This window comes from Mesoplodon mirus (assembly GCF_964341445.2).
Source record: "Mesoplodon mirus genome assembly, chromosome: 4".
Classification (NCBI taxonomy): domain Eukaryota; kingdom Metazoa; phylum Chordata; class Mammalia; order Artiodactyla; family Ziphiidae; genus Mesoplodon; species Mesoplodon mirus.
The window spans coordinates 20,007,517-20,022,820 of record NC_138979.1 but is presented as its reverse complement, the minus strand read 5'-3'; the positions used below and the strand labels follow the sequence as shown (position 1 = coordinate 20,022,820).

General features: G+C 42.5%; 1 protein-coding gene across 1 annotated transcript in view; it reads left to right on the top strand.

Moving 5' to 3' along the window:
- Positions 1-14,952, top strand: part of CDC123 (cell division cycle 123) — a 56,909-nt gene extending 41,957 nt beyond the window's left edge. The window contains exons 10-13 of the mRNA XM_082619095.1: positions 42-70; positions 10,267-10,392; positions 13,784-13,921; positions 14,706-14,952. Of these exons, the coding sequence (XP_082475221.1) occupies positions 42-70; positions 10,267-10,392; positions 13,784-13,921; positions 14,706-14,732 (320 nt within the window). The 3' untranslated portion in view covers positions 14,733-14,952. The remainder of the gene's footprint in view (positions 1-41; positions 71-10,266; positions 10,393-13,783; positions 13,922-14,705) is intronic.
- The last annotated feature ends 352 nt before the right edge of the window (positions 14,953-15,304 follow it).

The following is a 15,304-nucleotide window of genomic DNA, read 5'->3' as shown; positions in this document are numbered from 1 at the left end:
TAGAAGTTCGTTACTAACTTTAAGTTTTTTCTCCTTTGCAGTTGTATTCGATATATATAGAAACAGTAGGGTAAGTAAAAATGACATTTGATATGCTTTAAATACATAGGCATTCCCTATGGAAGGGCTCACCACTCAACAAATATTTTCTCAAATCAGCTAAGGTGCTTGAAATTCACCATGGCGAAGAATCTCCCCTTAAAATATCCTTAACACTAGGAGACATGATATCTTCCATTGTTATGTGTCACAAATTCAAGGATTATTACTTTAACAGATGGCTAAGGCCGCCCTGTGCCCTCCTTTCCCCGTTTGTCGGGGGCCTGGGCCTACTTAAAATAGTTGAGTCTGTACTCTTCGGTGTGGCCAGGAATTTGTCACTGGATATTTAGAAGTTATTATTTTCAGTTACCTGAAAGGCCCTTAGCATGATTTGAGTCACTTGCATCTTTTGACTGAAGATGAGGATTCAAGTAGTTTGTATTTATTCTGTAATCTTGAAGTGATGGAAACTTCTGTAATGAAAAAGAAAACAAAAACCTGACCTAGTACATCCTGCAGCAGAGATTTCACTATCAAGACATGCAATCTTTTCAGAGAAATTTGGGTCACTAGGTGTCCTGTGACAGTGTTCACTGACTTAGCCGTTCAGAGGACAGCAGGTGTGTTTTCTAAACATTAGACCCCTGTGTTTCTTAAATGTCTCTCACATTTTTCTTCTTCCCTCTCCACGCTCCTATCATCTCATTGTAGTGATGACTGTGATACCTTTGAATCATTTTTTGGACAAAAGGAGAGGCCCATATGGTCATATCCCAAAAGAACTGTTAACTATTTACTCATCTCTATCAAGCCAAAGGCATCACTTACTCTGTTTTCATGTCTGTCTTTTTTTTTTTTTTTTACATCTTTATAGAAATATAATTGCTTTACAATGGTGTGTTAGTTTCTGCTTTATAACAAAGTGAATCAGTTATACATATACATATGTCCCCATATCTCTTCCCTCTTGCATCTCCCTCCCTCCCACCCTATCCCACCCCTCTAGGTGGTCACAAAGCACCGAGCTGATCTCCCTGTGCTATGCGGTGGTTTCCCACTAGCTATCTATTTTACGTTTGGTAGTGTATATATGTCCATGCCACTCTGTCACTTTGTCCCAGCTTACCCTTCCCCCTCCGCGTATCCTCAAGTCCATTCTCTAGTAGGTCTGCATCTTTATTCCCATCTTGCACCTAGGTTCTTCATGACCTTTTTTTTTTTTTTAAGATTGCATATATATGTGTTAGTATACGGTATTTGTTTTTCTCTTTCTGACTTACTTCACTCTGTATGACAGTCTCTGGGTCCATCCACCTCACTACAAATAACTCAGTTTCGTTCCTTTTTATGGCTGAGTAATATTCCATTGTATATATGTACCACATCTTCTTTATCCATTCATCTGTTGTTGGATACTTCGGTTGCTTCCATGTCCTGGCTATTGTAAATGGAGCTACAATGAACATTTTGGTACATGACTCTTTTTTTTTTCCTATAAAATATGTATTATATATTTATATCATATTTGTACTTACTAATGTATATTAAATATATATTATATTTAATATATAAAACATGTATTTATATAGTATATAGTATAGTAGTAGTACTATTAGGTTTTTGTTTTTTCTTTTTTAAATTTGACACAAATACTTTAATACACACAAAGAGTAACAAAATAATGCACAATTGGTCAATACCTTAAACAAACCATTTGGTCATCATTTAAACTTCATTTTCATGTGGATCTGCTTTCTTTTTTTTTTGCTCACAACCCCCCCACACACACTGTATTGTATTTTTACAAGAGATAAATAAATTGACACCAAGCATTGTAAATGGATGACCACAACAAAAACAACAAAGATTGCAATTACCAAACATGAAACACACTCATACTATGTCATAATACTGACATTCAGTCCAGTAATCCTCCACTGTAACAGCTCCTTTACTTTGCAGTGAAAATTGATTTGTATATTTTTTGCCTCTGAGTCCTTGTGGGATTTTTTTTTATTATTATTCAAACAGAAAGTCACAAAAATTATAATCATCCTCATCTACATGACTCTTTTTGAATATGGTTTTCTCAGCCTATATGCCCAGTAGTGGGATTGCTGGGTCATATGGTAGTTCTATTTTTAGTTTTTTAAGGACTGTCCATACTGTTCTCCATAGTGGCTGTATCAATTTACATTCCCACCAGCAGTTCAAGAAGGTTCCCTTTTCTCCACACCCTCTACAGCATTTATCGTTTGCAGATTTTTTGATGATGGCCATTCTGACCGGTGCCTTTGCTGTGCAAAAGCTTTTAAGTTTCATTAGGTCCCATTTGTTTATTTTTGTTTTTATTTCCATTTCTCTAGGAGGTGGGTCAAAAAGGATGTTACTGTGATTTATGTCATAGAGTGTTCTGCCTATGTTTTCCTCTAAGAGTTTGATGGTATCTGGCCTTACATTTAGGTCTTTAATCCATTTTGAGTTTATTTTTGTGTATGGTGTTAGGGAGTGTTCTAATTTCATTCTTTTACATGTAGCTGTCCAGTTTTCCCAGCACCACTTATTGAAGAGGCTGTCTTTCCTCCACTGTATATTCTTGCCTCCTTTATCAAAGATAAGGTGATCATATGTGCGTGGGTTTATCTCAGGGCTTTCTATCCTGTTCCATTGATCTGTATTTCTGTTTTTGTGCCAGTACCATACTGTCTTGATTACTGTAGCTTTGTAGTATAGTCTGAAGTCAGGGAGCCTGATTCCTCGAGCTCCATTTTTCATTCTCAAGATTGCTTTGGCTATTCGGGGTCTTTTGTGTTTCCATACAAATTGTGAACTTTTTTGTTCTAGTTCTGTGAAAAATGCCAGTGGTGGTTTGATAGGGATTGCATTGAATCTGTAGATTGCTTTGGGTAGTAGAGTCATTTTCACAATGTTGATTCTTCCAATCCAAGAACATGGTATATCTCTCCATCTATTTGTATCATCTTTAATTTCTTTCATCAGTGTCTTATAATTTTCTGCATACAGGTCTTTTGTCTCCTTAGGTAGGTTTATTCCTAAATATTTTATTCTTTTTGTTGCAGTGGTAAATGGGAGTGTTTTCTTAATTTCACTTTCAGATTTTTCATCATTAGTGTAGAGGAATGCCAGAGATTTCTGTGGATTAATTTTGTATCCTGCTACTTTACCAAATTCATTGATTAGCTCTAGTAGTTTTCTGGTAGCAGCTTTAGGATTCTCTATGTATAGTATTATGTCATCTGCAAACAGTGACAGCTTTACTTCTTCTTTTTCTGATTTGGATTTCTTTTATTTCTTTTTCTTCTCTGATTGCTGTGGCTAAAACTTCCAAAACTATGTTGAATAATAGTGGTGAGAGCACTGTTGGGCAATGTTGTGTTGTTCCTGATCTTAGTGGAAATGGTTTCAGTTTTTCACCATTGAGGACGATGTTGGCTGTGGGTTTGTCATATTATGGCCTTTATCATGTTGAGGAAAGTTCCCTCTGCACCTGCTTTCTGCAGGGTTTTTATCATAAATGGGTGTTGAATTTTGTCAAAAGCTTTCTCTGCATCTATTGAGATGATCATATGGTTTTTCTCCTTTAATTTGTTAATATGGTGTATCACGTTGAATGATTTGCATATATTGAAGAATCCTTGCATTTCTGGAATAAACTCCACTTGATCATGGTGTATGATCCTTTTAATGTGCTGTTGGATTCTGTTTGCTAGTATTTTGTTGAGGACTTTTGCATCTATGTTCATCAGTGATACTGGCCTGTAGTTTTCTTTCTTTGTGACATCTTTGTCTGGTTTTGGTATCAAGGTGATGGTGGCCTCATAGAATGAGTTTGGGAGTTTTCTTCCCTCTGCTATATTTTGGAAGAGTTTGAGAAGGATAGGTGTTAGCTCTTCTCTAAATATTTGATAGAGTTCGCCTGTGAAGCCATCTGGTCCTGGGCTTTTGTTTGTTGGAAGATTTTTAATCACTGTTTCAATTTCAGTGCTTGTGATTGGTCTGTTCATATTTTTTATTTCTTCCTGGTTCAATCTTGGAAGGTTGTGCTTTTCTAAGAATTTGTCCATTTCTTCCAGGTTGTCCATTTTATTGGCATAGAGTTGCTTGTAGTAATCTCTCATGATCCTTTGTATTTCTTCAGTGTCAGTTGTTACTTCTCCTTTTTCATTTCTAATTCTATTGATTTGAGTCTTCTCCCTTCTTCTTTTTTTTTTTTTTTTGGTACGCGGGCCTCTCACTGTTGTGGCCTCTCCCGTTGCAGAGCACAGGCTCTGGACGCGCACGCTCAGCGGCCATGGCTCACGGGCCCAGCTGCTCCGTGGCACGTGGGATCTTCCTGGACCTGGCCACGAACCCGTGTCCCCCGTATCGGCAGGCAGACTCTCAACCACTGAGCCGACAGGGAAGCCCTCCCTTTTTTTCTTGATAAGTCTAGCTAATGGTTTATCAATTTTGTTTATCTTCTCAAAGAACCAGCTTTTAGTTCTATTGATCTTTGCTATCGTTTCCTTAATTTCTTTTTCATTTATTTCTGATCTCATCTTTATGATTTCTTTCCTTCTGCTAACTTTGGGGACTCCTGGCTCACTCAGGACAGGGGGAGGGAGGGGTACGGATGCGGGGCGAGCCTGCGGTGGCAGAGGCCGGCATGCATTCTCCTGGGGAAGTTGTCCCTGGATCACAGGACCCTGGCCGTGGCAGGCTGCACAGACTCCCGGGAGGGGAGGTGTGGATAGTGACTTGTCCTCGCACACAGGCTTCTTGGTGGCGGCAGCAGCAGCCTTAGCGTCTCATGACCGTCTCTGGGGTCCGTGCTGTTAGACGCAGCTCGCGCCCATCTCTGGAGCTCCTTTAAGCGGTGCTCTTAATCCCCTCTCCTCATGCACCCCGAAACAATGGTCTCTTGCCTCTTTGGCAGGTCCAGACTTTTCCCCAGACTCTCTCCCGGTTAGCCGTGGCGCACTAGCCCCTTCAGGCTGTGTTCACGCCGCCAACCCCAGTCCTCTCCCTGCGATCCGACCGAAGCCCGAGCCTCAGCTCCCAGCCCCGCCCGCCCCAGCAGGCGAGCAGACAAGCCTCGGGCTGGTGAGTGCCGGTCGGCACCGATCTTCAGTGCGGGAATCTCCCCACTTTGCCCTCTGCCACCCCTGTTGCTGTGCTCTCCGCGGCTCTGAAGCTTTCCCCCTCCGCCACCCGCAGTCTCCTCCCGCGAAAGGGCTCCTAGTGTGTGGAAACCTTTCCTCCTTCACAGCTCCCTCCCCCTGGTGCAGGTCCCGTCCCTATTCTTTTGTCTCTGTTTATTCTTTTCTCTTTTGCCGTACCCAGGTACATGGGGAGTTTCTTGCCTTTTGGGGGGTCTGAGGTCTTGTGCCAGCGTTCAGTAGGTGTTCTGTAGGAGCTGTTCCACATGTAGATGTATTTCTGATGTATCTGTGGGGAGGAAGGTGATCTCCGCGTCTTACTCTTGAAGCTCCTCCCACGTGTCTGTCTTCACGAGTGATGGCATCTGTTATGAGAAAGAGGAGGCATGAACTGAGATGTGGTACAAAGGAGGGATGTCACCTGGCAGAGTTTCAGCTTAGTGGAAACAAATCTTAGAGAAAGGACGGGGAGCTGGCGCAGTAGAATGGGTAGGAACCTGATCTGGTGGGCGCCCATGGCTCTGTTCTAAAGCCGGACCCCGGCCACATCCAGTCAGTCACGCACCATTGTTTATCGAGAGCCTGTCCTGTGTTAGATGCTGGGCTTCTAACAAGCAGCTTCCAACCAGATGATCCCTCGACCATCAAGGAGCTTATCTTCGAGACTTAAGCGTTCCAGGATTGGCCTGGTAGCGAGCAGGATGGAATCAGTGAGGGAGGGAGGGAACCTAGCCCATTGCCCTGAATGTGCGGCTCAGAAGAGCTTTATTCTCATTTAATTCAGCATCTCCCTTAGTCCATACCACCCTGTGAGTTGTGTGTTATTTGTTCCCATTGTTCAGATATTCAGTCTGAAGCAATTCTGTTCTAATGCAGTCATATTTAATGGCATTTGAAAATTTGGGGTTTGCCAGGGTGTCTCAGTATTTCCCTGGCACATGTCCAGGTCTGCTGTGGTTCAGTAGGGCTGGCACATCTGTGCACATTTGTGACTTGGTGAAACAGCTATATAAATGTCTTAAGTGAAGTTGGACATGGACGTCAGTAATTAAGACTGTGATCTGACAGAACTGAAAGCAGTTTGCGTGCTTTTAAAGTGGGAAACACGCCAGTGTAAACATCCTGACGGTTTCTGAGAAGAGATGTCAGCCATGATGTAAAACTCATTTGCATTCATTCAGTGGTACTTGTATCACTGTTTCTTAGACATTGTCTTGAATACATAATTTTATGGCTACTCTTGTGAGAAAGCTAACTCTTCTTTGATGTTGGTCTCTGATCTGAAGTATAACCAAAGTGTGTCTAGGCTTGGTGACACTCTGATGTGTCCACGTTCTGACAGCGACTGGGCAGGTGGACGCAGTGTTGAGAGCTTCTACCTGCCCGGTATGTCAGAGCTACAGTGCCCCCATCCTGTAGGTCTTGGACGCGGTCTTGGAATATGTATTTTAAGAAGCTTCTTGAACCTAAGTGTCCATCATCAGATGAATGGATAAAGAAGATGTGGCACATATATACAATGGAATATTACTCAGCCATAAAAAGAAATGAAATGAGTTATTTGTAGCGAGGTGGATGGACCTAGAGTCTGTCATACAGAGTGAAGTAAATCAGAAAGAGAAAAACAAATACCGTATGCTAGCACATACATATGGAATCTAAGAAAAAAAAAAAAAACGGTCATGAAGAACCTAGGGGTAAGACGGGAATAAAGACACAGACCTACTAGAGAATGGACTTGAGGATATGGGGAGGGGGAAGGGTAAGATGTGACAAAGTGAGAGAGTGGCATGGACATATATACACTACCAAACATAAAATAGGTAGCTAGTGGGAAGCCACCGCATAGCACAGGGAGATCAGCTCAGCTCAGTGCTTTGTGACCACCTAGAGGGGTGGGATAGGGAGGGTAGGAGGGAGGGAGATGCAAGAGGGAAGAGATATAGGAACATATGTATATGTATAACTGATTCACTTTGTTATAAAGCAGAAACTAACACACCATTGTAAAACAATTATACTCCAATAAAGATGTTAAAAATAATAATAAATCTTAATGTATACCAATTTTTAAAAATCATTTAGGAGTTTGGGGGAATCCCAGAAAGGAATGCAGAAACTGAGAAAAGAATTTAAATGTATTACAAATCCCAGTTGTGGGACATTCTGCAGAATGTCTGACCAATAATCTGCAAAACTGTCAAGGTCATCGAAAACAAGAGTCTGAGAGACTGTGGAAACCCAGAGAAGCCTAAGGAGACATGACCAATACATGTGATGTAGTATCACTGATGAGATCCTAGAACAGGAAAAGGAAATTAGAATACAGTTAAGAAAAATAAAAGACAAACCAAGAACTGGGAGAAAATATGTGCAATACACATTTCTGATAAAGAACTTCTATCTAAAATTACACAAATAACTCTTAAAACTCAACAACAACAAACAAGAACTAAATTTAAAAACTGGGCAGGGGTACATTAAAACTCTCTGTACTATATTTGCAATAACTCTATAAATCTAAAACTGTTCTAAAATAAAAGTTTATTTTTAAAGAAAAAAAAACTTCTTAAGTGATGATAATGCACAACTAGAATTTAGAATAACTACTTTAGGTACTTGAAAAATGATTCAGGTCCCCCTATGTATTTTTTTTTTGGTATGGTTATTGTCCTGTTATTAACTTCATTGCTTTTGGGGATGAATATCATCTTGTATCTTTGATATTGTTGAGAATGGATCTGCAGCCTCATCACTTTTTTATTTCTGTCTTACGAGTGATTGAGAAAGAAAGTACAATTTCTCATGTGCTAAGTATTCTTTAGATATTTGTTAGATTAAGCTTGTTAATGTCATTAGTGTGAAAATATACATAGAAGGTCTGATTCTTAACCTTGCTCCACTGCACTCCTATGGTGGTAGTTCCTTATGTATCCTTCCAATATTTCTTGATGCAAAAACAAGCAAGATACTTATTTTTTTCCATCTTTCTTACACAAGAGTTAGCATATGATATACACTTGCACCTTGCTTTTTATACTTTTTAAAAACAGTGTATCTTGGAGAGCTTTCCAATTTCTTACAAGGCATAGTATTTCATTATGTGGATGTACTATCTAGTTTGATGAGTCACTTCCCTATGGATGAATGCTTAGCTTTTTTCTTGTCTTTTACACACTGTGCTATGGTGAACAATCCGTATACTGGTGTGTGCACATGTGTGCATGTCCTGGTCTGGACTGAACTCTTTCAAGGAGTAGACTCTGTGTTACTGATCTTTATGCCCTCATGCCTGGCACGGTGTTTGGTGCATAGAGATTTAGTTGGGTGGATGGGGGGGTGGTCAGTTGGTTGATATTAGGAAGGTCGGTGTGACCACTCTTGTCTGAGGGGTTGCCTAAAAGCAGAATTTCTCAGGATGTCTTGTTCCTGAGGTGTGACATGAAAAACATGTTACAGGTTTGAAATCCTTATCTTGATAGTTTTATGCCTGATTACAGCTGGCGTATTTTTCTTTAAACTAGAGGATGGCTTCTGAACTACAGAACAAATTCTGCCAGCTATCTGTCCTAACAGGGGTGATTTTATTTGTTTTTTACGATGTGGCATATTTTTAGTTTATAGAGCTAAATATTCTGATGCTAACAGGTGTGAAAGTTTTTTTTTCTTTCTTTTAATAAGGAGATAGTTTTACTGGTTATAAAATCTCAAGTCGAAAGGGTTTGAATTTTAGAAAGTACTCATTTTGTTAAAATAACATACAGAATATCAGAGACATCTGAGTAATCGCTGAAAAAGCAAAGCTGAAATCATACCAAGGAGTTGATTGATAGCTGACATTATTTCATGTAGTCAGAGAAGGTACGAGTGGGCACCAAATTGAAGTGAGGATACAAGTCAAGTGGCAAGAAGGAATTGCAGGGTTTCTCCTGGGGATTGTAGAAACCAGGAAACTTAGCCAATGGTATATGGTAGAAACTTCCTATAGTAGTTCTTTGCCTCTTATTAGAGGTTTCTAGTTTGCAGCCAGTCCTAGGAAGATGTTTCTTCTTTCTTAAACTTTTCCTTTAACACGGATGAGAAACAGTGCTAGATATTAGTAATGCTGGCTTAGCAGTCCAGTTCCTTTTTAATTTTACACATGCATGGCTGATCAAGACACGATTGCTACATATTTACAGAAAAAACTACCAACAACAAAACAGTACGATTAAATAAATGTCTCAGTGAGAAAAATCAAAAGGAGCAAAGATAAAAGTTTCAACGAAACATTTATCTAGTAAAATGTCACATGACATCTCCGTGATCAAATGTGTTGACTTTAATCTCCTGGCAGGATTTCACAGATTCTCCAGCTCCTTTACGTCGGCGCTCTGCCACTTTATACCAAGGTGCAGACTCTGTCTGACTGGGTCAGAGGTGTCCTTTCCCTGAGGCTGGAACCTATCACTTTGGCCATTGCTACTCTCAGAGTAGGAGAAGATGGCTGTTTCTTTTAAAGGTTGATTTCTTCATCTCCCTTTCATGTGCCATCAAGCTCTATCATGCAGAGAAAACAGTTATTACATTGAAATGAAAGACAGCTGAGCATTTTCTTATGTCTTTCGTGTGTTTAAAAAAAACAAGCCTTTGCAGAAACCTCTCAGGGCTCAGGGATAGTGCTGAGAACTGCTGGCCACTTCATGAAAGATCGTTGAAGTCACCCTTGAGAGCATTACAGTCATGCTACTTCGGTGGAACCATTTTGTGAGATTTTCCTTTCCCTGCTTGGGTTTTTGACATAAAATCCTCGTGTGATTGGAGGCAGAAGTCTACATATATGTCTTCGTCGGGCTTTCTTTTCAGGGTCTCTCCTCCGCCTTTATGGGTGGCCTCCCCTTTGGCACTGTGCCTGCACCACTTAGGCGTCCCCTTCTCAGATGGGGCCTGGAGGAAACTGTCTTTTGAAAGAAGTGATATGATTTGTAAGATGACCTTTTGGGTAGAATAAGATGATCTTTCTGATAAGCCAGATTACAGACTTTGTTTTATTTTATACTTATTGATCTTTCTTTCTGTACTGCAGGGGAAGGTGTGGCTGATTGATTTTAATCCATTTGGTGAAGTCACAGATGCCCTGCTGTTTACTTGGGACGAACTGTTATCTGGAAGAAACTTAAAGGGTGATTTTAGTGAAGAAGCCCTGGAGCAGGTAAGATGATCAGAAACATCCCCAGGAAACCTGTCCACTGAGGAATTGCTTGCTTGCTGGTTCTCCAGGCACTGACACAGATTTACTCATAGCTACTTTGCTGAGTTCTTCGTTTTGTACTCTCTCGTGAACGTTTTCTGTCTTTCACAAAATAGTTGTATTAGAGAAAGGGTGTGCGCTTTGATTTCTTCACTTCACTTTGTCTAAAGTGAAGATGATCATCTGATAGTTTCTTTTCTGGTTATTTTTCTTTTTCTTGGCTCTTCTATCCTGCCCACCTGAGAATCCGGACCACGGGTCAGGTCACGCATCTGTTTATTCTGGTCCCAGCCCCGGGCTGCCACGCACGGTTAGAGGGATGTCGCCCAGATGCGCAGACGGGGTGGGGAGGGGGCTTGTCCCAGTCACCACCCCTGGCTTCCCGTGGGCTCTGACCGCAGGCTCTGTCGCCCTCGCCAGCGTCCCCTCCTGCTGTCCATGGTGGCCGTTCCACCCACTCCACGCTCCTCTGAGCTTCCGTCCATCACTCCTGTCCTCCTCAGCAGATGCTTTCATGTCTCCCCTCTTAGGAAAAGAGAATCCATCGGTGAGAACTCACTCCGTTTAACTGTCGTCAAACCTACTGACTTACCTGCATCCTTCCTCCTGAGGCTCGTCTCTGCCCCTGCGTCTCTCCAGGGTCCTGGGGCTACCATCTGTCTTCTTCCCTTTTTCCAGTCTCTTCCTTTCTCTGTAAGCAGGTAACCGTGTTCCGACGCCTCCTGTCATAGAAAGCAAGACCTCCCTCAGCCCCGTAAGGCCTGCTCATTTTTAAAGGAAATTCTAAAGTCACCCATAATGCCACCTCCTCGAGAACCACTGTTAATATTCTGGTGTGTAACCTGCCTGCACACATACACACAAGGCTTTCTAAAGTAAATGAGAGCGCTCTGCGTCTACAGTTCTGTCCCCGGAGCTCTTCATTTCGTACTCTCGTGAGTGTTTTCTGTCTTTTACAAAATAGTCTTATTTTCACACGGTTGTTTAAAAACACAAGAGAGAGAATTAGAAAGAGGCGAGACTTGAAATCCTACTACCTAGAAATGGCCATTCTTACCACCTCTGTTAAGGTTTTCTGGGCATTTTGTGTGTATATACACATGCACGTGCACACATTATTTTGGCAGTGGGGTCCTGCGAGTTCCTCTCCTGCTGTCGGGCCACTTGTTAGTCCTCTGGCCACCGCTCCCCACCCACCTTGCCGCCGGGCCTCCCCCGACTCCCCCCCCTTCCTTCCCCCCCACCCCCCGCCCCTGGTTCCAAAGAAACTGCTTGTGGTGAGGGCTCCACCAACGTGTCAGGAATTCCAGTGAGCAGTGCATGGCCCTGCTCTTAACGCTGGGCCGCGTCTGAGCTGTTACCTCTTGTTCCTGTCACACCCTTTCCCCTGGTTTCCGTGGCGCCTGTTCGCCTCCCGGCTTTCTTCCTGCTTCTCTGGCTGCTGCCTTGCCCTCCGTGTGAACATCTTTCCTTCTGTCGGTCTCTGAAATAGTCCTTTTCATCCTTACTCTGTCCCGGGCCATCCTGGGCCTTGTTTTTCTAGATCTGAATGTGGTCCCTGTTTTCCACATCAAGGCGCTTGCCCTGCTGTATGGGCCTTGCCTGCCTCCTGCCTCGGGCTGTAGGTTTCCGAGCCCATTGATGGGGTCTCTGTTCTCCATGTGTCTGTGGGAATGAAGGGATCTTATTCCTGCTGGCATCTTAAGAGTTGTGGGCCATTAAATCTGAGTGTCAAGGAAGAAGATTTGGCACAGGTTATTTTTAAATATGAGGGACAGGGCTTCCCTGGTGGCGCAGTGGTTGAGAGTCCGCCTGCCAATGCAGGGGACACGGGTTCGTGCCCCGGTCCGGGAAGAGCCCACGTGCCAGGGAGCGGCTGGGCCCGTGAGCCATGGCTGCTGAGCCTGTGCATCCAGAGCCTGTGCTCTGCAATGGGAGAGGCCACAACAGTGAGAGGCCCGCGTACCACAAAAAAAAAAAAAAAAAAAAAAATGAGGGACAGAGTTATTGGATAGAAACAGTTTGCACAAGGTTCACTGTATGATCCAAACTCATTCATTCTTCCTTCCCTCCCTCCCTCTCTTTCTTTCTTCTTAATGTAAACAACCTCATACTGGAGGTTGGGGATGACAGAGGGGCAACAGGAACTGGCCCCTGCCTTTCCCCAGCCTCACCTCCCGTCTGTCCTCCACCGCAAAGAGATCTGCCTTCCTTTTGTTCCTCGAAGCCACAAAGCCTGCCTGGCCTTCAGGTCTTTGCACTGGTCGTTTCCACTGCCTTCAAAGCTGTGTTCACTCCCAGACCTCACGAGGCTGCTTTCATCCTACTTCTCAGTTCTCAGTCCAGACGTCGCCTCCTGAGCAAGGTCCCACCTGGCCCCCCTCTAAAGAGGAGTCTACATGGTTCTCCTCTTACCATACTGCCCTGATCTTTTGTTTTTATAACACTTTTTACTCTCTGGAACAAGCTTGTTAATTTATTATTTGCTTGTTTGGTGGCTGTCTACCATCTTGTTTTCCAGTTTTTCTCCCATCCCTAGAACAAGGTCCAGCAGACAGTTGGTGTTTCATGAGTACTTGTCAGATGGCTGGTCTGTCTGTCATAAGGTATGGCCTGCTTTCTAGGGCTCCGTGGTCCTGTTGCATCCAAGTTCCTGGCCTGTCTCCACGTGCTGGGGACCATCCATCCCTCACCTAGGTCTCTGCCACCCATGAAGCCCAAACACAAGGCCTCTGACTCTGAAATCCTTTTCAGCACCAGGCAACATGTGAATACTCTGTGCAAGACTCAAAGCATGTACAATAAAGAATGTGAAGACTTGTTAAATATGATCCTTGAATTTGAAGTTTTACATAGGTGCTGAGAGAAATCTACAAATAAGTCTGTAAAATGCCGTGAGAAAAGCACAGCAGCGTTAGGGGTTTGGAGCATTCGTTTGCCCTTACTGTTGACTCTGTTCTCTAAGGCGTATTTCCAGCAGTGCACCTGTGGAAAGCGACAATGTTTATAAAGCATGCTGGCCTCTGTGGGACCACTCGAGACAGCCTCAGGCCTGGAGTGACCCGCAGTCCTTCATGGCCATAGTGGCTGCATGCCCAGCACCCAGGGACCACCTAGCCCCCCGCGGGGACTCTGTCTTCAGATACCTCAGATGTGTATTTTCTTGTGAACATGTGGAAGTATTTTAAAAACCTTGGTGCCTTCTTTTGCTTCAGTATCTGATTTTCTTCCCTACGTAGTACAGAAGAGGACATGGAGTTGGAATTGCTACGCCAGTATCTTTTTCAGTTTGAAGAGTAGACTTAAAAAAGGACTTTCTCACCGACTTTCCTTTTTCTTTTCCTTTGTAAAGGATGCTCCGGCCTTCCGTTGCACCAACAGCGAGGTCACGGTTCAGCCGAGTCCCTACCTGAGCTGCCGGCTGCCCAAGGACTTTGTGGACCTCTCCACCGGGGAGGACGCTCACAAACTCATCGATTTTCTTAAACTGGTAAAGGTTTATGTGTCCTTAGTAGGCTGGCCAGCTCTGCTTTCAAGTTGACTCTTTAATATTTCATTTTAGTCATACACCACGTAGACTTTTATTTGATGATTGGGAATTAATGGGCCAGAATTACTAAGTGAGGTCATTTTATAATGACATATGTCAAGTAAGCTGAAAGATTTAATTTATTGATTAAAATGACAGAAAGTGTTTTTTATGTGTATGCTTTGAGTAATTTTCATAATACTTGTAATCTTGAAGAAAGTATGTATAGTTGACCCTTAAACAACCAGGGGAAAAATCCACATATACTTTATAATGAGCCTTCGTACCCACGGTTCTGCATCCACGGGTTCAACCGGCGGTGGGTCCTCAGTACCATAGTATTTGCTACTGAAGAAAATCCACATGTAAGTGGCCTGTGAAGTTCAAACCCATGTTGTTCAAGGGTCAACTGTATACTGTTATAGGGCTGAGAGCAGATCAGGTCTCTCCAGGGGGAGGGTGAGTATTTGTATTTGTGTGTGTTTCTGGGTGGGAATATTTGTACATAAATAAGAAAGAGAAGAAAGTGTTCAAATATCTTGAGGATAATGTGCCCAGGAGCCAAAGTGATAAACTACTTCAATGAACTACATAAGGCATGTTTTTTTTCCATGGTAATTTTCAACCACATCTTTTGCTAAGGGCCTCTAGAAAATTATACTTGCTGACAGAAAAAGCGATCTTGGCTGAACAAATATCCCAATTAGAATGTGCTGTTTTAATGCATCTTGGTTTCCTTTGACAGAAAAGGAATCAGCAAGAGGATGACTGATTAGCATGCTAGAGTTCAAGGCCAAGTCACACAGGAAACCACTGCTGCTTCTGGAGGCCGTACATAGTCCACAAGCTCCTATTAACCCAGTCAGCAGGGGAGGGGGAGGGGGCAGCGTGGAAGTCAGTGGCTTTTTATATTCATGTATAAAACTGGGGGAAATGGAGGGACTTTGCTACTTGTAAAAATAACACAATAAATAGATCTTAAACATAGGAAACCATCCTGTTCTGATGATAAAATACTTTCTATGAAATCTTGTTCTTTAGGCTCAGTCTATTTATATTTATCTCTGTTCCTTGTGCTATTTTTTTTTTATACCTGGCAGGTAGCTGGGCAAGTTTATATTTGTTATACAGAAATGGGTTCTTTCTTTATCATTACTTTTCCCATTGAAAAAAATAGAACCTTATATTACTATAGAAAATATTTTTCCTACTTTGAGGATTTTCATGTAATTTTTCTATCAGTTGAGCTTCGGTTTGGGTATAGTTAAAATAATACAGACTTCTCAAACTGTCAACCATGAATTTCAGTATAGTACCTTAATATGTATCCCTAAAACTATCACA